Consider the following 27,910-nt stretch of genomic DNA (forward strand, 5'->3'; position numbering starts at 1 on the left):
AGGGCGTTTTAAATCATGGCGGGGGAGGGCGTTTTCATACATGTTTGGCCAATCAATGTCTACTTACGTCCCGATTAGTTCCAGTTGTGCTGGTTAGACCCTGCTCCGGAGTAGGAGCTAATTTGGTTCTCGAAAAAGGCAGTCCGGTACTAAAATCGCACCCAGTTCCGGCGGTGCGAACACGCCAAAAAGTGGGTAGTTCCACAATTAGTTCTGGTACTATGAAAAGGTTCCCGCGGTACGAAAGGCCCTTATGTTACCTAACATGGTGAGTTTTTTTTTTTTGAATTGGGTTTTATTCTTTTTATCATGCGGTGTGAAGTATTTCACTCCGTTCCCTGATCATTCCGATTCAATTTCGGTGATTGAAGAATGTCTCGGTTACGTATGTAACCCTCGTTCCCTGATGGAGGGAACGGAGACATTATGTCGATAACGATATTAGGGTTCTTACTTGGGAGCCCGAATCCTCTCTGATTAAAAGAAAACACCAATGAAATTTGGCCAGTGGATTTTGCATGCTGAGCCACTCCACGTGCATACGGGTATAAATAGGCGACAGTTGCATCCACTCATCAGGTTTCTGAGCGGCTTCAGCATGTTGTCTGTATGTCATGTACATAATACATAATGCATAAGAGTAGGGGTGACCCCGAATAGTCGAAGATTCGATGTTCCGGCGGTGCGAACACGCCAAAAAGTGGGTAGTTCCACAATTAGTTCTGGTACTATGAAAAGGTTCCCGCGGTACGAAAGGCCCTTATGTTACCTAACATGGTGAGTTTTTTTTTTTTGAATTGGGTTTTATTCTTTTTATCATGCGGTGTGAAGTATTTCACTCCGTTCCCTGATCATTCCGATTCAATTTCGGTGATTGAAGAATGTCTCGGTTACGTATGTAACCCTCGTTCCCTGATGGAGGGAACGGAGACATTATGTCGATAACGATATTAGGGTTCTTACTTGGGAGCCCGAATCCTCTCTGATTAAAAGAAAACACCAATGAAATTTGGCCAGTGGATTTTGCATGCTGAGCCACTCCACGTGCATACGGGTATAAATAGGCGACAGTTGCATCCACTCATCAGGTTTCTGAGCGGCTTCAGCATGTTGTCTGTATGTCATGTACATAATACATAATGCATAAGAGTAGGGGTGACCCCGAATAGTCGAAGATTCGATACTTTGATAGGAGGAGCCTCACAGTCAAATATTGCGGGGTGTTATGCCATTTTGGCTATATGGGGGTGCTTAAATGTCTGATTTCACAGAGAACTGTGCATTCATATCAGTTTGAAAACTTCTAAGCTTGCAGAAGTGTTTTCCAAAAGTATGTCATTATCCATGTTTTCCTTTCACACTTTTAATTAATTACCCAGAGTATGACCGGTTTCAGGCCCAGAACCCCTGGAACAACTGAGGAGCAGAGACAAAGAGTCGTCTCAGTAATTCTCCAAGACCGGCCTCACTCACACTCCTTACTAACCCTGAGATTCAATCTCTGACCTTTCAGCTCGGAGGCCAAATCATTAACCTCACGGATGTCTGCCCCACGCAGGTTAGACGTTATTTCATAGTAAATTGAAGATAGAGGAGCCATGGAATCCATTTAGGCTGTGCAAAATGTTATTAACAGAAAAACTGTAGGCGCATGAAAATGTGTTTAGAGTAAGGATGTAAGAACCATTATTATATTGTTGGACACCTGCACTTTTTTTTACCAAAATGTTTTCCCAAATCATTTATATGCCCCTTGTTAAGTAAAGTATAAAAGTACTAAATTATGAATGTTCAGCAGTACTTGCAGCAAGGTGAATGCAACACCTTTAGCCATGAATATTTGTAGAATATGGCGAGGCTTTGAATGCCTTCCTGCTTTTATGAAGCAGTTTTAACCATTTTGTTTATAGCACCTTATATGTTCCCTACGGTGAGCGTGATTTGACCAAGTACAACATGTTCCTGGATCAACATTCCAATTAACCAATCAGAATTGAGGGATAACTTTTCAGGCAATATCTGTTTTAGGCTTATCAGGGTTAGGTGCTTCTACACCCTTGTTAATCAGCTATCATTTTACACTGATTTTAGGAATAAATTATGGGTAGGGATTGGGATTGGGTTTAGTCTATATTTTTGGACAGTAATGTTGATCCAGGATGAACAAAAGATGTTGATCCAGGAACATGTCTTACTTGGCAAAATCACGGCGACTCGTTCCCTACATCTGCTAGAAAATACTGTTCTTTATTTGTAAACTAAAGGCATTTTCAGACATGAGGATTGTTTGCTTTGTTCCAAACAAGTGTGATGCACACTTCCTGAAAAGTAAGGCCAAAACATTTTGATCGCCATCTATTGGCTGGCTGCAGTATAGGTCATAAACCCTGCCCTCTCCATGTGAAAGAATGCAAAGTAAGCTAAATTTGATAAATCAAATCAAATTGTAATAATGTTGCATTTTAAGTTTTTTTTAGGTAGCTTTTATCACACTGATGTATGTCCAAGTGTTCTTTTTTTCTAATAAATTTTCTTTTAGTTTGTTATTTGATGCTATATACCTTATGTAGCTCTGCCACTTTTTAGCACTTACAGTGCTCGTTGTCTTCTGCATTCTGTTTGTATTCCCACAGCATGAAGGTAATGTCGTACAAATTTATGAATTAACTGCTCATTTTAAAATCTTCCCAGTCTGGTAATTTGTTATGATGTCCACTTTAAACATTACAATGCACATGATAAATTTTGTTAACTCAGCAGTAAGTAAATCCACTTCACCAGCTAATTACTCTTCAAGAGTGATGCTATAGAGTGTCAATAAAAACAGAGTATGGTGTCATATAAATCCAAGCCTTTATTCAATGAGACCAGGCTGGACAGGCAGGTAGGACATCCTATTGTAGTCCTCTGGCCGAGGGATATGATTAGACAAACATTTCTTGGTCCTATGCCTTCCACTGATGATATAAATACATTTAGACCACTTAACTTAGTGATTGCTATGCCGTGAATTTAACAGTAAAAGACTGTAAAAATGCTACAGTAAAAACCTGTTAAATGGTTAACGGTAAATTCTCCTACTATATACGGTGAAAACTGTATTGGACATTACATGTAATGGACATTAATTTTACGGTAGTATACTGTTTTGGAAGTGAACAAGACCGTATAATTTTCAGTGAATAACTGTAAATTGACATTCCCAGAATTCCCTGCGTTACATTTTAAATGTTCTCTTTTTTTTGTTGAAATAACTATTTTTCTTAGTTTTTTCTTATCAGTTTTGTATGTTAGGGTTGTGTGTTACACCTAATGTTGTTAAATGAATGTTTATTGCATTATTTCAGTCTCATGTGTGTTACCGTGATGGTGTTTAGTGTTTGTGTGAAAGACACACTGTGCACCTTCTATATATGTTATTATTTAAAAGCTGCTTGTGATGGGCTTTGGTTCATCATGTGACTTTCTCATCACCTCCTGCATTTGGTGGTTATCAGTGTATTACAAAGCTACAAAACAGATTTCAGTCCTTCAATAGGTTGGTATATTAACATTATATCAGTTAATGAAATTACGGTACTTAACTGTAAATTTAAGTTAAAACCGTAAAACCTAAAACATTGCTACCGTATTTTTTGTGGTAAAATTCTGACAACCACAGCTTCCGTTTTTTTACCGTCAATTTTACGGATTTTTTTTTACAGTGTATGGATGTGAAGAGACTTTCAACCAGCATAAGAAAAAAATGTTTTTCAACCAATCCCTGCCTTTAATTATATCTAACAATGCACCAGTTTTGGAGAAGAGCAATAACATTTTAAGATGACTTCAGTTTTTAGAGAATTTTTGAGAAGATGAAGCTCTGTAATGACATGTTTTCCACTCATTGCTATTAGACACAGAACAGTTGTTAGATGATTGCAGAGGTTTAATGCTGACTCTCACAGACACCATCATCCACACGGACATACAACAGCTGAAAGGCTCAGAGAAAACCCCTCTGTTATTCTTCAGGACTGAAAAGATGACCTCAAGAGCACGATATCTGTTGTTTGGTTTTGTAACAAATAATACGTACAGTATTTCATTCATTTGTTGAGTTACTTTAGCTCAAGTTTTGGGTTGCACACCCATTTATTGTCTAACATGTGGACTCTATCATGTTTGGTCCAATTATAAATGCATGCTATTAGACATTACACAAATATTATTCTTTTGAAAGCAGCATGTGTGTCTCACAGAGCTTGTACACGTCCCGATATCAATCATCTGGTAAGTATGGCCCCTCGGAGCAGGAATGCGCTGGGATTGTGTGCATAGGGTGAACGTGCGGGAGGGAAAATATTACAGTTGGAACATTTTCCCATAAAAACGTTTGATGGAATTCAGAGCAGCCGCAGAACGATTCAGACAATCTCAAGCCTCTCAAACCAAATCTCTGTAAGCGAGAAAAGGCTTTGTTAAAATCTGAAAATACACTTATGGAATCGTCACACTTTTGTAACATAGATCAACGTTAGCATATAGATAGAATCAAAGGTTGAAGAAAGCTGATTGTATGTTTTGAAAATGCTGTAAGTGTTGCTCTGTGTATTTCTGATTAGGCCAGAAACACAATCTATTTGTCTTCAGCGCTGCTCTCAGCCGGCTGATCAATCTGAAATCAATTAACTGACATGACAATGCTGTCTGCTCCATTTGGAGATCTTTCTTAACATCTCTACCAGTGTTTCTCCTGTCTGCTCAGTATGTTGTGCATAGGTAAAAACATAGGTAAACCGGCTATAAAAAATAAATACGAAAAATAATTAGACTTTTTGTAGCTAATTTATATTCACAATAAAAATGGTAAACCTCTGGCAAGTTGTATCACAAAAATGTGACTGGTCTCCAGGAGCATAACATTGCTTCACACACAAGTAGTGCAATGGAAGGCAATTCAGAATCCTGATCTTTCTTTCTTTCTTCTTTGGTTTAGCGGCTAAGCCTGAGGAGAAGGAGGAGGTGCCAACCGTTGCGGGCAAGGTTGATGCTGAGAAGGGAAAGAAGAAAGAAAAAGAAGGCAAGGGTGAAGAGAAGGCTGAAACCACAAAGAAGAAAGGGGAAAAGGGGGAGAAAGGAGCAACGAAGAACGAGGCATTGGATGGAGGGAAAGGTAAAAAGGGAGGTGGAGAGAAAGGAGAAGAAAAAGGAGGGAAAGGAGGTGGAGCCAAGGGTGGTGCCAAGAAGCCTGCAAAAAAGTGAACACTTAGTCACCTTACTGGTGTGTGCTAAACTTTCATTAGCCATTTTTTATTTTTTGTAAGACAATTTATAAAAGCACATTTTCAGCCTATTTATTTTACTGTAAATTGTACATATTGACAATAAATGAGTCTCTGTTAATTATACATTTTCATTTATTATTCACATGATCAACACTAAAATATACAACACTGGTATACATAGAAAAGTTAGTTTGCATTCATGCAACTTAACATATAAACAACACCACCAACAACAACAACAATTCAATTTTTTTGCAGAAAGAATATTCTGTTTTGGGTAAAAACACTTCTACCGAGGACATGAAGAATGATGGGATGTAATAAAAATATGCACATGAGTAAAGCAGAGATATTCAAAGCAGTAAAATAAGATCAATTTCTTGACTGATTGATCGGTCATGAAACCTCAATATCATTCAAGCAGTTATTTTCAAATCAATCCCTGTTAATATCTAAAACCAACAGTCTCAAATGTATAAAAAGTGCAACAATAAATGACATTTTATAAATAATACAACTGAAAATAATAGATTACATTTAATGGTAAAAACATGATTGAAATGTTGACATTTTGATCTGTCCTCAAATTCAAGTTCAGACGGTTGTTATGTAAAGAAAAGCAGAATGCATATGTATATATTTTGTTAAAGTTTATTTGGTTGAGTAATGGTTTAGATTTATTGACTAGCAAACACGAATTGCTTGAAATATGAAAAAAACTAAATTTAGGCTTTTTTCAGCATATGTACTGCTGAACTGCCTGCATATAAAATCATAACCTGGATTACAGTCTTTCCATATCAGTATTACATTCTAAAACATATGCAGAGGAACATTTAGCTCAAAACTGTGTGGACATTTTCGTGTAATGTGTAAACACAATATTGACATATATACATGGAGTAACAAAAGGCAGCATTATATTACACATAACAGACCATGAGCCTCTAAACCTACAATACTGACTTCAGTTTGTTCTTCCTTATGGCTGTAAAAAATGATATTCAGCTGCTCATTTACAATAATGCATGAGACATTAAGATGAAACGATTGGATGTAATGTGAGGCAGTGGAGTGAAGCATGAGCAGGTATAATAAGTCTAGATGTGAAAAATACAACAGTCATCCATTATACGATAATGAGGATAATGTATAAGGGTTTTCAGTGAACCGCTCTTATGATGCCTTTAATGGAGATCAAGAGTTCCCTGAAAACTCTTACAGCACAGAGCATAATGATGCTGTTAATTGATTACTCAGAATGAGAGGCGTATTTTATTCATTCATGGCCTGGCACTTGAAATGTGTCATCTAAAAAGGAAATGAAAGGTATACTGGGTGCTGCCAAAGGATATTTTGTAAGGCAATATAATCATGTATGTGATTATGAATGCACACCTTACTTGAAATACTAAATGCACACTCTTTGTGCTTCAGATATGAATGACGCCTCATATCATGTGGCTTGTTAATAAGAATTATTGTATTGCTTATGCATGATCAGACAATGTGACAATGTTCCACTTTGGATGAAAAAAATGGCCTTGGTGATAAAAATGGAAACAGTTAACAGTATTATAAACTATACTAAATTGCAATGGTTAAGGCAGCCAAAAACGACCCTGAAAATGAAACATGCTAACATAATTTCTCTTTTATGCTTGTTAGTATAGTACGTGTTGGTCCTAATAACAAAATTCTTTGACGTTTCACCACTGGCAACAATCACTTCATCATCACTGGCAATAATGCAAGCTTGTGCTGTATAAATCTACACAGATCCAGAATGAATTCACTCCTGAAGAAAAATACAGTCTGGCAAGATTTGGCAAATCTACTGATTAAACACATAGATAAACAAGACACAACCGCTCAAAGCTTAGAGACATAGAAATATCACATTCTACTAATACAACCCTGCTATCATAATACAAAGAGTGTCCTCCCTACTGGCAGTCGCATCTGTAAATAACATTATATTAGTGCTGATCAAAAACATTTTTTGGAAATATGAGTGTCTTATCGACAATTGACGGTCCACAGTGCCATATATTTTATATGACTTGATCCTGAAGCAAAATCTGTTCACATCCTCCGAATACTGCTGGTGAAGATGGCCTGGTGCCTGTAGTAGCTTCCAGTCTTGCAAGAACATTGTGGCTCCTTTAAAAGACACGGATCATATCTGGTCCATTAGGTCCAACTGTACATCTTAGATGGTCTCACAACCCAAATTGTGAGGAAATCCTGAGAAACAAAGGACTCTCTAATCCTTCAACATTTTTAAGGTTTGTGAAGTCACATGACTGTTTCTCTTTCCTCCTCCACCACCGGGATGGTTTTTTCCACCTGGAAGTTCTTCGAAGGTTCTTCCTCTTGTATATGCAGCTCCTGTCCCGAGGATGGGATGGAGTTCTCAGAGACCGAGCCGTTCTTCACGTATCCCGGGAGGTTCCGGTGGCCGTTGAGGGAGATGGGCCCCAGGCGGGTGGTGAGGTGCAGGGCCAGAGGGCCCCGTGCGGTCACGTTAGTGACGCTGGTGTGAGACACCATGGGTCCATAGCTATACGTGTTACTGCCACTCCGGGCTTTTCTCTTGAAGTCCAGAGCGAGCGTCCTCCGACTCCATGACTTCTTGATTTCTGCTTGGACCTAAAGTGTGATAAGAATGAGAATATATGTGAATGAAACAAGCAGCTGGGAAGTAACTGATTACATGTAATCTGGATTATGTAATCAGATTCTAAACATGAATTATTTATAATTGATTGATTCTTCTTTTTCACCTTTTAAATGGATCTTTCTAAAATAGCCTATCGCTTACATGCATTTAGAAAATCTGTCCGTTTTGTGGACATTCACACAAAGACCAGTCACTAGTCATGTGACCGCAGCATTTGACCACTGGATTTACAAAAATCTGCCTTTTCTCAACATTTCAACACCGCAACAACTACTGATAAGCATAGTAATGGTTTTTGAATTATCACTCAGTGGGATTAAGAGAATATATCAATTAAATGAAACGTTTAAAGCAGTACATTTTTTCTGAAAATTAATAAAGCAAATTGAGAATTTAATAGTAAGTGCTATAAAATTGTATAAAGTGCAATTACTAACAAAAAGTGAACTAAACAAAAAAACTATTGCAGGTGCATGCTATTTAAAACCACTGAAACACAAACTGACCTGGTAGCCTGTCTAGAATGTACCGACATAAGTGAAAATAATTCATTATAAACAATTAAATAAAAATTCATTCTTACCTCTCCATTGCAGAAGCAATATATAATTGCAACGAAGAATCCCTGGAAAATAGAGCATGAATTTAAAATATAATTATACAAGTAATAATAAAATATTTTGGTGTCTTTGTACAATTTTAATTGTCTACATCTTTTTTGAAATATTACCTGGAATGAGTTAAAGAGCATTTCATAATGCATCTGGATTTGCCACGGCACCCCAGACACTTCTGTATAGGGCATTGCCATGAACACAATGTAGTGAACCCCAAACAACGGCATGAGGACCAGCGTCGATTTTAACAGCTTTCTGTCGCATAAAGAAAAACAAAACAAAACGATGAAGAACCAAAGTATATGTTTGGGGTCAATAGGATTTTTTTTTTAAAGTAAGTAATTGACACTTTTATTCAGTAAGGATCATTAAACTGATAAAAATATAACAGTAAAGGTATTATAATTCTACAAAAGTTTTCTATTTCAAATAAAGGCTATTCTTCAGAGAATCTGAAGTTATGGGGAGTTATGGTTTCCACTTCAGCAAATTACAATGATTTCTTAAGGATCATTTAACACTAAATAAATATTAGACAATAAATGAAAAAAATATATAATAAATTAAATATATTATATATTTTTAAAATGTATTTAAATAGAAACTAGGGTCCCACTTTATATTAAGTGGCCTTAACTACTATGCACTTACATTTAAATGAATAATTTGGTACAATGCACTTATTGTGTGCATACATGTTTTTACATTGTACTTATATTTTTTAAATACCTGCATGTAATTACATCTGAAATTAATTTCTGTAATTACATTTATAATTACACAGTTGACCCATCCCTTACACCTTAACCCACCCTTAAACCTACCCATACCACCAAACCTGTCCCTAACCTTACCCGTATCTCACCTCAATAGCAGCAGAAGTGTTTTGCAATACAATATGAACACAATAAATACATTGTACTTCATTTTTGATGTAAGTACATAGTAGTTAAGGCCACTTAATATAAAGTGGGACCGAAATCAGCTATTTTAAATAGTAATATTATTACTGTATACTGTATTACTTACTGTATTTTTGATCAAATAAAAGCAGCCATGGTAAACATAAAAATCTTCTTTCAAAAACATAAAAAATCTCAAATGGTAGTGTGTAGGGGTGTGCTTGAAGCCGAATATCTCATTCGGAAAGGCACGGATAATGGCTTAAAAAACGAATAACGTATAACGAATAATTCTGCCCGAATATTCGGCTGAGGCTGGCACACTCTGGTGTTTGCTAGATTCACAGGTGAGCCAGGGGATCAGCGCGATATTTTACACAAACCTCTAAATTCACGCAATAATGAGTGTGTGAAGTGAATGAATGTAAACTTTATGAATGAAAAACACCAACAAATCAAACACCGCAGTGCTGTTGCCTCTCCATGCATCACACAGAAATCAGAGCTTGGCAAGAGTAATATCACCTAAAATAATAGGGCCTACATCATACATGTTCTACTATTTGTGTATATTTAAAAGGCAAAGAGTTTAACCTTATAGGCTACGATATGATACACGAATGAACGGAATAAGCACAGCGCGATCGCCAATCAAACAGCCGTCTCTGCGCGTCTCAGTCTCTCAACAACCAAACCAGCTCTCTGTCAAGAGTAGGCTAATAATCAACTAAGATACATATACATTTTCTACTAGGCCTACATGTTTGCTTCTTTATCTTTTGCTGATTTGCGTTGCACACGCACATTTGTTTAGAGAAGTTCAAAAAGAGGTCTGCGTAATGAAAATGTGCGCCTTGAATTAGCTAATTCAGTCGTGTTCAAATGATCCCTAAATGTTTGTCTTGAAATCTCTCTGCTTGTAGCCTATGATAAATTTATTTTTAGAAATTATTAATTTCATATTTTAGAACACTGAATAGGGCAAATAGTCAAAACATAAATATTTGTCCACCTACTCGGTTCTCTTTTTTTCCATACTTTTCCAGACCTGCAAATGACTTAAGTGAAATACTTTTCCAAACTGAGCAGCTACCGGTGAGCCAAAGGAAAGCATGTTGTTTTTCATAAACCTCTAAAATTAATACGCAGTAACATGTGTGTGAAGTAAATGAGTGTTAACGAATGAAATAAGCTCAAATAAAATAGTGTTGCAGTTGCCTTTTTCCATGCTTTTCCTGGAAATTACTTAAATCAATTTCCATATTTCTTAACTGCGTAGGAACCCTTACTATTTTAATTATAGGCTATTTAAATATTTATTTATCAGATCCCATTAGGTGCCCAAGCTGGGACTCGTACTTGTGTTCCCTGAAGCACAACCGCATCTCCAAACACTGCCTATACAAGGGTATCAGCTCTGACTGTTAGAAGATATTTAAATAAATGTTATAATCATAAAAAAATAATTATTTTAGTTAAACACGGCATATTTGTTCAGAGATAACTTCGAAAAAAAATAGCGGTCTTATCAAGTAACTGTACGGAGTTCTGGTCCAAGCTCCGCCTACTTCCGGTTTTATCCGAATACAGATACAGATACGAATAATTTTGTGATTGTTACAGATACAAATACAGATACAAATACTGGCTTCACTGTACACCCCAAGTAGTGTATATATATATATCAGATGTTGAACAAAAATCTTACCTATACTGTTGTCTGGTGTCACATCTTCCTGCATTTGTTTCTCTAAGTTTTGTTGCCAAGACTCTAATTATATTCAGGAACAACAAAAAATTTACCTTTGGGAGAAAAGTATATACACTAATTTAATAGATCATAATTGAGACATATAACTAACAGACACATGAAATAACTGCATTCACAATAAAGGAACTGGTAGACAAATAAATATAATATTTGCAATTTACTTGAGACACATGAAAGTTCAACAGAACTTTGTCAAAGTTTACACTTCTCATGATTTTAAAATGTAAAAAAAAAATTCATCAAAATAATGAATGCCTACTTATGAATTTCATTTTTATTTATGGAAACTTACAACAATTGCTGTCAGAATAGGGATCTGCACTATCCATTTCAGGTTTCCTGCGCTTAAATCCCAGCACCTGTAGATCATAAACCAGATCAGTCACTTTTAGAAAGCTCAATCCAGACATCCTATTAATATTTAATAGATAGTATACAAAGATACTGTGTTTTATATCTAGAGTCTTTTGCAAAAGTCCTGCACATGCATACTGTACATTGTTTACCACATAGAGAATATTTTATTTGTTCCACAAGCTGAATTAATATTGCATTCTTGTATAAATGTACACATGGTAATATTGGCAAACGATTTCAAACACAAACACTTACTCAGTGTCAGCAAGAGTGGCTCTCACGCTGGCCCAAATGGTCACAAACATTGCAGGAACACCTGTTTAATGAAACCTGTTTAGTAAAACCTTTAGTGACCTTTACTTTCAAATGGCTACATACAGAAGAACCCTAATGGCTTTTTTTCTGTATAATTTCCAGTGATTATTGCAAGTAATTAAACTAACAAATAATTGTATTAGTTTATTTGTTCTTGTATTGTAAATAATAATAATAATAATAAATAAATAAATAAATATTGTATTGTATTGTATTGCATTGTTGGGTTGGTGGTGGTGAAAAGGCTGGCAGAGCATTTATATAAGTCTGAAGTACTGGCCCAGCAGAAAAAAAGTCTATAGTTGAGCCTTGGCTCTGCAACACTGGTATTAGCAACAGAGAAGTGGCTTAGCTCCACAGCATCCACATTGTATGCGCTGTGCATGTCCAACTTTTCCACACAGTGTGTACAATGCAGGAGCCGTGAAGTAAAAAGTATATCCACAAAGGCAGACACATTTGCTGCTGTCTCCAAAAGATATAGCACATGCCACTGTGCTGCACTGGAAACAATTAGCAATACCTCAAAATAACTGTTGCTGTTCGTCAAGAGTACATTTACAAATCTGTTTGATACACAAATTGATAGCCTAGTTGATAGCCTATTTCAAACTAACTGGAGAAGATGTCGAAGAAAGCATTAATTAAATCTTTTGGATGATTTGGTGTCTGTAGCCAGAAGTAGAATAATTATGCCCTAGTGTTGTGTATTGGAGTCTACCTGAAGAAGATCGTTTACTCACCCCAGCCAATCAGAGTAAAGCCCCAAAGGTACTTCCTGTCTGAGAAGAAGGTCATGAAGATAAGGCTGTGCAGGTACAGGCCTTCCACCAGAATCCAGTAATAATTAGTCGCCAAGAAGTACAAGAAGAGAGTGACAGCCACCTTACAGCCAATCTTGAAGGGTAAAGTAAAATCGATTCAGCACATATTGATTAAAAGCATGTGTTCCTATTTCACCTTCATTTGGTTTTGAGATACAAGCTACGTGTAACTTGACTCACCCTCAAAAATGCACAGTTAATAGTGAAGGATAATTTAAAACAAGTTTCGAAAGATAATGTGAGGGGTTACCTGTGAGATGAGCAAACGAGACGTGGCATCAGTAGCTAGTGCTATGGGAAACTACCTTTCTCCAAGAACCCTGCAGCCTTATTGAATCACACCAGTGTCTTGGACTGGCCAATGGCGTTCAAGCGCACCAAATGGAAGTGGCTCTCACCCTATCAAAATCCTCAGAATTGACTGAGGAATAACTGGCAGCTCTACTGATAGTTAAGGTACAATAACAGCCATTTAATGCAATGTTTCATTCCCTCATCTCTGGGAACTGAAGTTATGAGAATTACCACAGACATTCACTTTTGAATTTGGTTCATTGCATCGATAGCTGATCATATGGGGAACAGTGTCCAATCATGCTGCAATCATGCTGCACTTAAAATATTTCTTCTGCTAGGAAAAAATTCGACTTTTTCAGCGTGATTACGCAATGCCTGAAGGTGGTTAAAAAGTATATAAATCTTAATTTCATTGCATCGATAGCTGATCATATGGGGAACAGTGTCCAATCATGCTGCAATCATGCTGCACCTAAAATATTTCTTCTGCTAGGAAAAAATTCGACTTTTTCAGCGTGATTACGCAATGCCTGAAGGTGGTTAAAAAGTATATAAATCTTAATTTATTTTTAGAAGATGACTGATCAATTCGCTAAATAAGACACTTATTCCTCGGCTGGGATCGTGTAGAGCCCTTTGAAGCTGCATTGAATCTACAATTTGGACCTTCAACCCGTTGGCCACCATTGAAGTCCACTATATGGAGAAAAATCTTGGAATGTTTTCCTCAAAAGCCTTAATTTCTTTTTGACTGAAGTAGGAAAGACATGAACATCTCGGATTAGATGGCGGTGAGTAAATTATCAGGAAATTTTAATTCTGGAGTGAACTAATCCTTTAAGCAGCCGGCCACTCATCATAATATGTTAGTATAAGCAGAATTACTGGTGCACATCAATTATAACATGGACTACAGCAATGCCGGCATCTTTATATACAGTTAACAGTGGCAGCTTCCCAATGAGAGGAAGCATACCAAGTACCAGGAGTTAGTTGAAGAGTGCAGGAGGCAGAGCTGGCAAACTGGTTGTGAGCCTCTGGAGGTGGGCTGCAGAGGATTTGCAGGGCGATCATTCTGCAGAATGTTTACACTACTAGGCATCACCGGGAAAGCAAAGAGAAAGGCGAAGCCACAAAGAAAGCCACTAAATGGCTTTGTATTAATAGTGCAGAAATGTAGGCAATGTTGCTGGGACACAGGACGGAATCTCGGCCGGGTCGCCTGGGCGAGGGTGCATGATGTTAAAAACCCAAAACACCCAGTGACCCCAATATACATTACTGATGATGTGTCCCAGCACCTCTGCATGATGTATCTTTCACCAGTGCTTATTAATATTATACAAAGCATCATTAGATTACTGGTGCCCAATAAGCACCACATAAGGCAATGAAAGTAGCCTTACGGACGGTCTATGTGTTTGCACAATGTCGCCTCTCATTGGGCTATCAACACCCAACTGTTGAGGCAGTTCAGCTTGCAGAATTCACCCATTCCCTGTTGGGAAAGTGCTGTAATAGGCCTCACATAGGGAACCAAAGTGTTGTGGTTCTCACACCTAATGAATGAGTTTTGGTCACACTTTAGTTAAGGTGAGTGTGTCAGATAACCTGTCCCCCCTTTACCTTGGGGCAACAGCAAAGGAATTTCACCTAAAAAAACAATCAGAATGCCATGACATGCTGTGTGAGTTTGAATAAGTGTAAGAAGAGGAGGAATGCCCTTTTTTTGTTTTTTATTGCACATGGACAATCCTAAACAGTCATAACACATCAGTCTACCTCTCCATAAGAAAATGCAAGCACTGAACAGGCTCATTTTAGAGCCGGCTCATGCAGAACATCGGCAAGAACAACTCCTCTTAGCACACCAGGTGAGAAGCGACTCTGTTCCACTTGGACAGAGTCCCTGCGGCTTTGGATAAGCTAGACAGCTGGCTCAGGCTCTTTTTGAGGGTCTGAGGCAGAGCTAACAGATGTCTTTGAAAGGTGGTGAGAAGACAAAGAGCCTGATCGAGTAAGGAGATGGGTCAAGCTGAGTTTCTTTGGTAGAAAATGCCACATTGCAAAAGGTTTTTTGCTGCTGTGAATCTCTGTAAATCATGCTGTCCAACATTGTAGAAGCAGGGCACAAATTCAATACAGCTTTTTGTCAGCTCTTTGTGCACCTCCAGGAAGAATGGAGCAGGTCTCTGTGAGGTGGTGGCCCGACTGCGGAAACCATTCATCCAAATGGCTATGAACAGATTCGGCCTGAAGAGACCACTCAAGACCAAGCTTGTCGAAAGCTTTGGTCAGTAAATTCAGGAGATTTCTGTGTCGGATTCTCGACTCCTCCAGTTCACGCTGATGAGGAAGGGTGGATTCCTCTGCCATGCTGGACAATCTTTCTTTGTCAGGCTGCCAGTGACATGGCATCATCCCCATCACCCAATATGCCAAATGTGACCAAATCACGATCTCCCAAAGCAGGGGTGGAGCTCAGCTCGAGTGAAAATAATGTGGTAGGATGCAAAACTGGGGGAGTGAGGAGCACAAAAAACCTGAGCTGATGTGAGCTCTTGCTCTACTTCACGGCTCGACTGCTCTTCCTCCGCAGTTCATGAGAACAGGAAAATTAAGGCAGTGGGACAACCTATGAAGCTAGCTCATCTTCCATAACAAGAGCAAGCTTAGAGAGCAGCATCCTGAGAATCATTTCCCTCACAGTGAGAGCAGCCTGTCACATCAAAAGTGGCTTTGGCGTGGAATCTCTGAAGGGAGAAAAGACAGCTCTCATGCCAGATGACTGGAAGAGGGACCCTTACATTAGGGCCACTCGAGGCTTGACATTTGAAACAATGTGTCCACGAGTGAATGTATCTGAACTGTTCCTCAATAGATCACAGAAGGATAATGACTGGATCACTGGAATGTTGTTTCCCGCAGAAGGTGTCAAGATATTCCAACGTTTCTTGTCCTCCGGTTGAACAATCTCTGAATGAGAAAGATTCTGAGGATTTGGTGTTGGCGCCACTTTATATTCAAGATTCAAGAGAGCTTTATTGTCACACCAGCCATTTACAAGTATGAAGAGGGGAGGAAATGCTATTTCTCTAAGGCCCCTGGTGCAACATTTTCAATGGACACACATAGAGAGATATTTCAAGGTAAAAAGTACTAAAAACAAATTGTAAACAATTAATGGTCACATTTTAGTTTGGGGATCAGTTCTCACTATTAGCAAATTATTAACTATGACATGTGCCTCATTAAACTCCTCATTCACTGCTTATTAATAGTTATTAAGGTAGTTGTTAAGTTTATGTACTTGGTAGGATTAAGGGATCTAAAATATGGTCATGCAGAATAAGGCATTAATATGTGTTTTAATAGTACTAATAAACAGCAATATGCTAGTAATATGCATGCTATAAGCAACTGGTTAATAGTGAGAATTGGTCCCTAAACTAAAGTGTTACAAAAAGTACTAAAAACAAATTGTAAACAATTAATGGTCACATTTTAGTTTGGGGATCAGTTCTCACTATTAGCAAATTATTAACTATGACATGTGCCTCATTAAACTCCTCATTCACTGCTTATTAATAGTTATTAAGGTAGTTGTTAAGTTTATGTACTTGGTAGGATTAAGGGATCTAAAATATGGTCATGCAGAATAAGGCATTAATATGTGTTTTAATAGTACTAATAAACAGCAATATGCTAGTAATATGCATGCTATAAGCAACTGGTTAATAGTGAGAATTGGTCCCTAAACTAAAGTGTTACTCAATTAACATAAGTAAAATCAAATAGCAAGCCAGCCAATGATGTGCAAGACGGCATTAAAATATTTATTCAAATATTTGGCACACTCCAATGCCATTGGCCAGTGTGAGACACTGGTGTGTTTCAATAGGGCATCAGTATTTTTGAAAAAAGGTGTTTCCCCGTAGCATCAGCTACTGACAAAATGCAGTGTGAACCTCAGTCGAAAGGCAACTGGGTTGCTGCTGGATGGCTTATATCCTAGTCTCTTTATATGGCTTGAGACCCATATTCATGCCAAATGAGAATATCCATAATCCTTCCTGTTACTAGGTATTGAGTAACTACCATAGTTACTATAATAGTCTTAATTATAATGCTTAATTAAAAAGGAAGTTAATTTAATTCACATAAAGCTTAATTGAAATCCCTGTTTCCTGGTTACGCACATATGTGGAAATTACAGGAGGGTCTTAGTGGCAAGTCAACAACAAATGGCTTCAGAGGATAACGATGCTCCCAAACTACTACTACAATGGCAACAACACAATGTGAGATTCCTGATAGATATGATTATGGACTTCACTGATAGATATGATTGTATGTGTGCTGCACTTACAAACTTGGTTTTGTTGGCAGGAGGTGCTTCTGTGATGGATTTGAGATCCTCTACAGTGATGCGCTCCATTTCCTGCAGAGCAGCACCAGAGTACAACACCACGTCTTTCACAAATATACTAATGGCCCTCAGCATGAACGATACAAACAGGTGCATGTGGATGTAGTTTCTGGTGCAGTGTAGTCGCCTGAAACATAAAAGATACAAAAGAGAAATGAGGTCAAACAAGGGTTATTTTGTAATTAGGTGTAAATAGTGTGAGGTATCAAGGTACGTGAAATCACAGATCAGAATGTTGCAGATTAATGTACCAGTAGAATGCAGATTAGTACCGTAGAATAGCAGATACTTGGATCTGTGTGTGTGTGTGTGTGTGTGTTTAGTTGCTCTCCCATGCCCTTTCACAGAGGCTAGAAGAACAATACTGATCTTAATTAGAGCCAGATGAGTCTGCCGCTGACTGTAACACATTCTTTGGATTTAAAAGGTTCAGAAAGCACAAATGTTGAAAACGTAGGGCTCAAAAAGTAAGCTATAAAAACAAAATTGCAAGCATGTGTTTCCCAAATTCCCTTCGGTTTGTCAACACTCTCTCAAACTAGTTTGACCGGAGCAAGTCTATTAAGTAAAAGCTCTTCCAGATTTGTTGCAGTCCTCTGAAAGAAATTATGTTGCAGCTTGATCTCATGAAAATTCATAAGTGTTTGCAAGAAATATTTACATTACAGCTGTTAACGTTTAAAAATCTACACCAAATCCCTTATATTACATTGTAAATATATTTGTGCAGGTATATTATATAGATAGTTTGCCCTTCAGCCACCTCTACCTAAAGCTAACCACATAATAATAATATTAAAAGTTATAATATAATGCACAGTTCACATATAATGTAAATATGCACAGTGACAAATGTTTTAGTTATAATATACTATTGTACGGATATTCCCAACTCAATTCAGTATTCAATAAACCTGAAAAGATTCATAAACATTTGTACATTCCTACAGTTGTTCATGTGTACAAATGTTTGCGTTTTAGATGCTGCCAACATATCCATCCTTTATGTTTCAATGAAAGGGTTAGGGTTTCAAAGTCATTGAAATGCTTTTCATACTAAAAAACTATCGATCATTGTGAATCATCTTTTCTCAGATCAAGGCTTTTATAATTCAAAGATAGTGTTTGTTACTCATGTGAACAAGCACTGTTTTGCATCTGATTTTGTGATTTTTTTTGGCAATCTCAATCTCTGAGAGGAAAATCAGGGGTGGTGGCATACGTAGCAGTTTAGTTTGCTTGCCCTAAATGTTAGAATAATGGTGTTTGACCTTTGTTCATATCAAGATCTCATTATCTCATCTCATTATATTAAATGTGCTATCAAGATAGCCCTAGATGACTGCATACGGATTTATAAAAATAATTTGTCACACTCAGAAAAACTTTTTTTTTTAGCCAAAGAAACACTTTAAAATATACTACAAATGGATGATTTTATATTGACTATAGAAATGTTCACCTGATTTCAACTATTTCAACTACAACTGATTTCGGTAACAAATTTATTTTACGGTGTCCTTGTTACACATGCTACATGTACTTACTATTATAATAACAATAAATTCTGCATAATTACATGCAAGTAACCCTAAACCAAACCCTAATCCTAACCCTATCCATATAGTAAGTACATGTAGGCTAGTTAATTAATATTAATCAGAACATAAATATTATACACTGTAACAAGGACACCATAAAATAAAGTTTAACGCTGATTTATTTAAACAATCTGATCTCATGAGTATATATATATATATATATATATATATACAGATTTCCAGGCTTTTCCAGGCCTGGAAATCACATGTTTGAAATTAAATGACTTTTATAGGTTTTCCATGGCCGTGAGAACCCTGTACTAGAGTGTGGTTAGGTGTTTTGGTAACTCTTTAGATTACAACTATTAACCTGTTGCTTATTAGCATGCAAATTACTAGCGGTCACACTTCATGGATTATTGTGTTTGTTTTCATTTGATCCCTCGTGTTCCATTGACCTAGTTTCTGTCTCCCCTTGATTGTGTCATTATGTTCAGGTGTGTCTCGTCAATTATCCTTATTTACTCTACCTTATAAGTTGTATTCAGTTCAGTGTTTCTTTGTCTGCTCTTGTCTACGTTAGCTGTGAGTATGAACCCTGTCTACCTGGTATGGATTACCCTTATGTGGATTATTAAAGACTGTTTATCGTTCTCTTCTTTGTATTCGTGCTTCTCTCCCGCACCACACCGTGACACTAGCATATATTGGCTGATTATTAGGACTTAAAGCACATTTTAATGTCTTATTTTGCATGACTATAATTTAGATCCCTTAGATCTAGCCCATACCTAAACACATCTACAACAAAATCTACCTTATTTACTACCAATAAACAGCAAATTAGGAGTTTATTGAGGGAAAATACAGCTAATAGTGAATATGTGCTCCCTAATCTAAAGTGTTACAGAAAGTTCTATAGGAGAAATTAGATTAATAAAACTTGTTACATTGTAACAACAAACTGAACCGTATAATTGTAATTTTCTTTTGTGATCAGTATCCATTCCTATTTTTGTTAATTTGGAGAAAAAAAATTGGCTAAAACCTGCAAATGTGCAAAATTCACACTTCAGGTGTGCAGTCCGGTCTCTCTTTTTTTTCAGCCAGGCATGTTGAAATATTAAGCCTTTTGGGTTTATTTTTGTTATTCCTCTCGTTCCTCTGGAGAGGTTTAGAGCAGCTGTGTGGAATCGCTTGCCTCTTCGTCATTAGACTAACTGCTGTTTAACCACCGTCCCATTGGTAACTATTGATCGGGAAGCTCCGGAGAGCCGATCCGTGTAGATCCTGGCTTCTCGAAGCGTGCCTCAAACACTGGAGCTAATGTTTAAGAGTCACCGTACTGCATGGCTGATGTCCTGGAGCCCATGCACCTGAGACCATACTACTGACACTGTGAGCACAGAGCATGGAAACGCTGGCAGCAGATCAGCAGCAGCCCAAACGAGCCCTTATTAAAGTCATTTTCCTGACCTGCATTTCCTGGTGCCCAGGCAATGAGCTGGCTCTTAAGAACACGGAGCACTGGAGCCGAGTCAAGCTAATCTGGTACCTGTCAGCAGCTCGTTCCGCACACGACCCGACCCTTTATTTGAATAAGCCCGCTGGATAAATAACGAAGGGAACCTCTTTGCATTAATTAGCAATGAAAATGGAACGATTGAACGCAAAAGTAATAAATGCACTCATATGTCTTAATATTGAAAAAGGGCCAGTACACACGCTGGGTGAACTATTAGAGAAACATTCATTTGATGCCATTCATTTGGAAAACCGATCGCTTCAGTCAAGTCAAAACACAACGTTTTATTGAAGTTTTAAATGTAAAATAGTCACTTTCAGCACACTTGTAAAAACATTAACTCCTGAACCATTGTGCCTTATTCCTGAAGCACGAGCAGAACGTGCCATTCAAAGCCATGCATAGATCAAATGTGACAGTTTAGGTAAAATTTGGTAGACAGCAAATAAAGTATTAATTTGCAAACTATATATATATATATATTTGAAGAGTTCAGATGCAAAAGCCTCTAAGTGCCATTTGAAATGTTCTTCTAAAATGAGCATTTTTCTCAGGCTCCAATGTTTTTGTTCAGTTATTTCATGTTTTTTCAAATAACCTATTCATTGCCATTAAAGTGAAATTACTGAACCTGCACACCGGAGCCTGAGAAAAATGCTCATTTTAGAAGAACATTTCAAATGGCTTTTAGAGGCTTTTGCATCTGAAGACTTCATATATTTTGTATTAATGCAATTAGCAATTAATGTCTGCTAAAGATGCTTTTAATTTAGTATTTTCCATAATCTAATCTACAGTGATAACTAATTACTCCTGATAACCATTAACAACTGTTTTACTACTGGTTTAAATACTGTATGTAAGTTAGGTTGATGAATGAGGAACTCATTATTTGTACATACTGTAGCATAATAATGTATTAACAATGTAGGGACAAAAAGTTGATAAACTATGAATTAACTATCATAAACTAATAGTTTGCTAATGATTTATAAGTGCTTTGTTACTATAAACCTATTAAGTATTACTAAAATGGGTTTTACAAATGACTTACACTTGTTCTGCTCATGTCTCATGACCATAAAAGCACACATCAACTCAACATTAAAAATAATGACTCAAAGTCATTTAGTTTATTGTAAATCATTTCTCCATCAAACCAGTATGTAAACATCGGCAGCTAGCAGACATTCAGCTGGAGTCTTTGATAAATGCATGTAAATCATCATGAGGTCTACATGTGGATATCATAAAACTCGCATCAAGTAAACAAATCGATTCAAAAAAATGGGGCATGTATATTGTATTTAGATTGTAGCCTAAGAACCCTGATTAAGACCAATTTCACACTTCCGTGGTGTTTAAGCAATCCAAATTTCTTTGTATTTATTGACAGATTGCAATATTTAAGCAGCAAATTCTGTGGAGGAAAAGCAGCACTGCAAAAAGCGTTTTGGAGTTGAACTCTCAATTTGCAAGACAAAAGTGAAAATTGCAGGATATGAACTTGCAATTGTGAGGAAAAAATGAAATGCTGGATATAAACTTGCAATTGCAAGTAAAAAGTCTGAATTTTGGGCGTATAAAATCACAGTTGTGAGAAAAAAGTCAGAAGTGTGGAATATAAAGTTGCACTTACAAGAAACACAGTCAGAATTGCAAGATATAAATGCTCAATTCTGACTTTTTCTCACAATTTTGAGTTTATATCTTGTGATTCTGACTTTTTTCATGCATTTGCGAGTTTATATATCTCAATTCTGATTTCGTCTATGTCTAACTGTTTTACAAATTGACAAAAAAGTACTACTTAGCCAAAAAATATGATAATTTATGGCCTTAAATTTCTGCAAAATAGTTCTGTTGTTCAGCAGGACCATTGTAAAATGTTATCATTGACTACCATTGTAGTGTTAAAGCTGCGAAAGCTGGCAAGTTTCTGCAAGTACTTTATGAATCAAAGAGAAAAATCAAAAAAATCTAAAACATCAAGTAAAAAGACAATGCCAGAATATTTTATGCATAGACGTCTTGTTTGATGTGGCATTTTTGTCCAAGCAATATCATTTCTGCACAGCCCCCAGACTGAGGAAAAAGCCCTTTTTTTTTTTAAATTCTTCATTGTGAAGGGCTTCATCAATTCTTTCTGTGAAAACAAGGAGGTGGGTTTTTCTTACCGAAAGTATCCTAGGATGAAAAAAAATCTAAAACATCAAGTAAAAAGACAATGCCAGAATATTTTATGCATAGACGTCTTGTTTGATGTGCCATTTTTGTCCAAGCAATATCATTTCTGCACAGCCCCCAGACTGAGGAAAAAGCCCTTTTTTTAAAAATTCTTCATTGTGAAGGGCTTCATCAATTCTTTCTGTGAAAACAAGGAGGTGGGTTTTTCTTACCGAAAGTATCCTAGGATGACTGTCGCCACCATAAGTGATCCCAGAGAGATGGAGTAGCCCACGGTGTAGATTAGGTAAAGTCTGTCAAAAACCTCCTGAGAATAAAGACAAAAATAAGAAAGTGAGAACAAGAGCTAACAAATAACAGCACCGGGAACAGAACGGAAAACAGCTGTAGGTCTTGGTGTTCAAGCAAGAATATCAGAATGAGTGTATAAAACAGACAATCATATCATAATCAAATCATATACTGAATACATGTATTAGGACTGACAATTAAAAAAAAAAAACTAAACGAAATAGCTGCAATTAGCATTTACATTTAGTCATTTAGCAGATGCTTTTATCCAAATGAGGACAATAGAAACAATCAAAATCAACAAAAGAGCAATGATATGCAAGTGCTGTGACAAGTCTCAGTTAGCTTAACGCAGTACACGTAGCAAGGTGTTTTTTAATTATATAATAAATAAAAAGAAAACAGATATTCGGAATAGAAAAAGAATAGAGCAAGCTAGTGTTAGAGGCCTTTTTTGCTTTTGTTAATTGCATAATTTATCATTTTAGGGGCAGGAAAATACATTTCCAATCTTACAGTAGCCTACATTTAGGTTCAAATCAAATGTGGATGAAAAACCCTACTACAGTGTGCTTTTATGCTTTTAAAATATATATATATTTTTTTACAAACGGGTAGAAAAAAAGACAGAAAATACATTTACATCAATAACATATTTACATATTTAATAATTTTTTTTTTTTTTTTTGTACATTTTGAAATACATTTAAAACACACGTAAAAATATGGGTTAAATCATGATTCAATTATTTACAGAAAGAAAACAAAGACACTCTCGCCCAAACTCCCAATATAATCAATGACACTGTCTGCACTGCTCAGTGGATCTCTTATTTACATTCTTGCGCTGTGTTAGTTATGATGAAAGCATTCATGAGAGTGCAGAAATTGAGAAAGATCATTGCATTCGTTTGCTCAACAGACATGACTAAATATGATATGAAGACATATTCCTTTAAACTAAAATCAGGGTATAATGGGTTAATGTTTTTTTTTATTATTATTTTAAATGATTAAATTACTGTTTTTGTTGTTAAAAAAAATCCTTCTAAAATTGTAAGTGCACCACAGGAAGTATTATGTAAAAAATGAAATATATGATTCCTGCAATTCATGCATTTCATAACATTCATAACACTGGCAGCCCTAACATGCTTTTAAAAGCACATTATCTTCTATTTTTCTTTGGACTGTAGTTCAAAATCCGGAACCTTTTAATTATTTCTTCATCTCAATACAGTATATTATGACCTTGTCTGAAAAAATCCCAGTTTCTTTATGTTTACTGATATTTGCACCACATGGTGGTGTCTAATTTCTGTTTGGGCTTAAACGCAAAGCTCAAGCATTCGCATCTTTTGGCGTGTAAACAAAAGCAGAGCTGCTGAAGGAATTACCTATCCAAGCTCTGCCTTTGGCGGTTTTTCTGCCAGAAGTGCAACTGTTTATTTGGAGGGCAAGCTGACACCCGGTGACTAAGGTGTCTGCTCACAGACTCGTGCAAAAACTGTTTGTCTGGCAGTTCAGAGACTCGACAAAAGCTGAGCGGTGAGCGGCGAGCGGCCACGCTTTCAACTTCGATTACTTCAGGCTGTAGGCAGCCGAGCAAGTTCACATCGCGACCGCACTAACTGAGCGAGCTGGGTCAGTCGTGTGCATTAGAGGAGAGCAATCTGGAGCTGATAGAACAAGAGACTTGCCAGCTGTTAACATTTAGCATGAGATGCGATGGCCATACCCAGCGCTGTGTTTGTGCTGTCTCCAAAGCGTTTCATTTGCATGGATGCATTTCTCATTAACTGCAGAAGTGGCTCTTGGGACTTGGGAAGCAAAAAGGCATGACCTCAAAATATAGATCTCTACACTCACCCAACCGTGCTACAGATCAAAGAAAAGTATCTTGCAAAAAAGTTGCAAATAAAAAACTGGAAACCATAATTGACTATTTGAACAAAATTTTTGAGCGGAGAGCAACCAAGGATCTGGAAAGCTAATCTGGAAAGCCTTTGTGACAGAATTGTTATGAATATGAATACATTGATCCAGAACTAATGATTGTAAAGGGACAGCTTGCTCAGACCTGAATGATGGATGAACAAATGAGATATGAGCAATGATGTGTAACAGTAAATGTCAGAACTGAATTTTAGCAAATTACCTTAATGATCCACTTCATCAGGACATTCACATAATACAGAAAAATTACTCATTTTGATCTATTCATGTCAAATTGTGGAACTAAAGATGAGTGGTATGACCATAAAATATGCAATCTTTTAGACTTTATTATCCTGTGGTAGATATATCAGAGCTATCTCAGAGTAAAGCAGTCATTAATCTAAACTTAATTGTTAGAGCAAAATTCAGAGCAGGAAAATACAGAAAATACAGAGCAGGATGTGACCCAAACCAGACAAAACAATGAAGAGCTTGCTATTAAAGAGTAATTTTAAGTAAGGTCCAACACAAGTGGATATTACAGCTTGGCACATTAATATAGATGAAAAAAAAATAATAATAAAAATAAATATATATATATATATAATATTTCGAAATATACATGCAAAAAAGGCCAAAAATATATTTGCTAAATATATATATATTTTTAAATAATTATATATATATAAAACCATTTAAATAGATTTTGCCCTACATATATATATATATATATATATATATATAATATTTCGAAATATACATGCACAAAAGGCCAAAAATATATTTGCTAAATATATATATATTTTTAAATAATTATATATATATAAAACCATTTAAATAGATTTTGCCCTACATATATTTCAATCCAAGAAAATACATTCATATGCCATATGAGGCTTATTATTAAAAATAATAATATAATATAAATTAAAAACTATATTTTATTGAGCTTCACTGCTTTCAATATATATATTTAATGTATATATAAAATGATTAGCATGGCCCAGACCTGTACGTGATCTTACACTGAATGCAGTTGCTGGCAAACATGATGCAGCATGACTGACTCTGTGATGTCGACTATCAGAATGCCTTAATATGCCCCTAAAATTCAAGATTTGGTTTTTTGTCTTACCTTTATATAATGCGATACAATTTTGCAAAATCATATGAGCAAGGGTGATATTTTTCCCGAATGAATCATCCATTTGAATGAATCGGTTGAACGAATGACTGAATGGCTCACTCATCACCTACTGGTGGTTTTAGTTGTATATTTAGTGTCATTTATATTTAGCAGTGTAAATGCATTCATGCCACCTCTGAGTCTGAACAGTCTGTGTAAACATACCTAACGCAACTTCAGATGCAGCTTCTGAAAACAATGTTATAGCCACATTGCAGCCTTAAAGGTTTGAGTAATGTAATGTCTATTCAGTGTTTTTCTCATTTAACACGTTGCCATAATAGAACGTCTAGAACGTAACCCATAGGATGCTGCATAATGATGCAACAGGAACATGTCAGTGGCCACAACGTCTGAAGCCCTAGAGAATCACACTGATTCATTAGCTGATGGTGTTGAAGAGACACCATAACACACATCACAAGACACTTACGAGCTTAAATAATGTCAGATTTTCTGCTATATACAGTACACAAACCCAAGCAGCTACAGAGAGTTTCTACACAGCGTCTCAGTAATCCAAACGTTTTCTATTACAAGTTTTTGGTGAACTACATTGATTATGCTGATTCCATTGATTAGATTCAGTTCAGACTTGTGAAGTGGTATAGTTTTTCACTGAGGCTTCAGCTGATGTGCATTCCTCATCTAAATGATAAATAGTTCAGCCCACAGCTCAGCCTTTTGCCCGTCGACACCAAAATGAAAAGCACACAGATGAGAGAAATGAATCTAAACAAAACTAAACAAACAAAAAACTTTAGTGTTAACATTGATGACTAATGAACTGTGTTCACACAATGTGGTTTGACTTTTATAGGAATATGAAAGAAAGTCTTCTCATGTTGTTCCAAGTCTGCATGTCTTCTAAAGCCACGACAGCTTTGAGTAAGGACCAAATCAAAATTTAAACACTAAGGGGGCAATTCATTAATCAGCTGCGACTCTTGCAACACAATTGCTCAACGTTTTGTCCACTTTAAATCCATGTACAGTATATGTAAAACTCAAGTTTACTTCATCCACTTATGTTGTGACTATGAATCATTTTTGCTGCATTAATGGAAACTGGGAATTAGATGTTTAGTTAACAGTATTCTTTGCATAGGGCTGGATTAGGACAGTAAATATCGAATAACATGAAATTAAGTACTATTTTATGAGTTTATGTAAAGGGAAAGACCTCTTGGAGTTGAATGTTCATTTGTGCTTGACATTGACATGACGTTAATATGGAACTGTTACTACTAATTAAATAATCAATATGATTAATTAAACATGTAAAAACACAAGTAATTGTAGTCCAGTGTTTGAGAGAAGGGATATTTCAAACAAATATAATTGTAGTCATTGTCCAGGTGCATTTCCATGCACTGCATCCATTTATATGTTTGTTTGCTTCAATGTAATTTGTCTTGGTCAAGTTGCCTACATAATTCCTTAGCGAATCGGATACTTAATCGGTTCAGTCAGAATGTGCAAGAAAACACTTATAGCAGACACCATGAGGCATATTCTGAATTAATCAGAAAACGATCCGAATATTCAGTTTTGGGTGATGGTACTTTAAATCAAATTTACATATTCAAAATGCTTGTGGATGCAAATTTGACTTCAGTCGATAACAGCAACTGTAAGGTGGAAGGTCTTACCCTCTCTTGGCTCTGGTTATAATGGGTGAGGAATTTGGTGCACTCGCTGTAATTAGCCCAGGTTTTGTTGTTATTTGACGCCAGCTCCCAGGTCCCATTGATGTCACAGCGCCGGTACGCATGTCCTG

The 27,910-nt window shown here is 36.6% G+C and overlaps 2 protein-coding genes across 2 annotated transcripts in view; one reads left to right on the forward strand and one right to left on the reverse strand.

The window, feature by feature from the left end:
* Positions 1 to 5,244, forward strand: part of LOC107593816 (translation initiation factor IF-2-like) — a 24,341-nt gene extending 19,097 nt beyond the window's left edge. Inside the window, exon 3 of the mRNA XM_016283694.1 lies at positions 4,979 to 5,244. Coding sequence (XP_016139180.1) covers positions 4,979 to 5,244 — 266 coding nt within the window. The remainder of the gene's footprint in view (positions 1 to 4,978) is intronic.
* Positions 5,245 to 7,387: 2,143 nt separating this feature from the next.
* The window catches only part of pth1r (parathyroid hormone 1 receptor), an 86,142-nt gene continuing 65,619 nt past the window's right edge, over positions 7,388 to 27,910 (reverse strand). Inside the window, exons 4-13 of the mRNA XM_016283751.1 lie at positions 27,783 to 27,907; positions 22,928 to 23,022; positions 17,403 to 17,589; positions 12,656 to 12,809; positions 11,853 to 11,913; positions 11,533 to 11,599; positions 11,178 to 11,272; positions 8,681 to 8,822; positions 8,534 to 8,575; positions 7,388 to 7,919 (exon numbers count right to left, since the gene is read on the reverse strand). Of these exons, the coding sequence (XP_016139237.1) occupies positions 7,566 to 7,919; positions 8,534 to 8,575; positions 8,681 to 8,822; positions 11,178 to 11,272; positions 11,533 to 11,599; positions 11,853 to 11,913; positions 12,656 to 12,809; positions 17,403 to 17,589; positions 22,928 to 23,022; positions 27,783 to 27,907 (1,322 nt within the window). The 3' untranslated portion in view covers positions 7,388 to 7,565. The remainder of the gene's footprint in view (positions 7,920 to 8,533; positions 8,576 to 8,680; positions 8,823 to 11,177; positions 11,273 to 11,532; positions 11,600 to 11,852; positions 11,914 to 12,655; positions 12,810 to 17,402; positions 17,590 to 22,927; positions 23,023 to 27,782; positions 27,908 to 27,910) is intronic.

Source organism: Sinocyclocheilus grahami, unplaced genomic scaffold (assembly GCF_001515645.1).
Source record: "Sinocyclocheilus grahami isolate Dianchi unplaced genomic scaffold, SAMN03320097.WGS_v1.1 scaffold176.1, whole genome shotgun sequence".
Taxonomy (NCBI): Eukaryota; Metazoa; Chordata; class Actinopteri; order Cypriniformes; family Cyprinidae; genus Sinocyclocheilus; species Sinocyclocheilus grahami.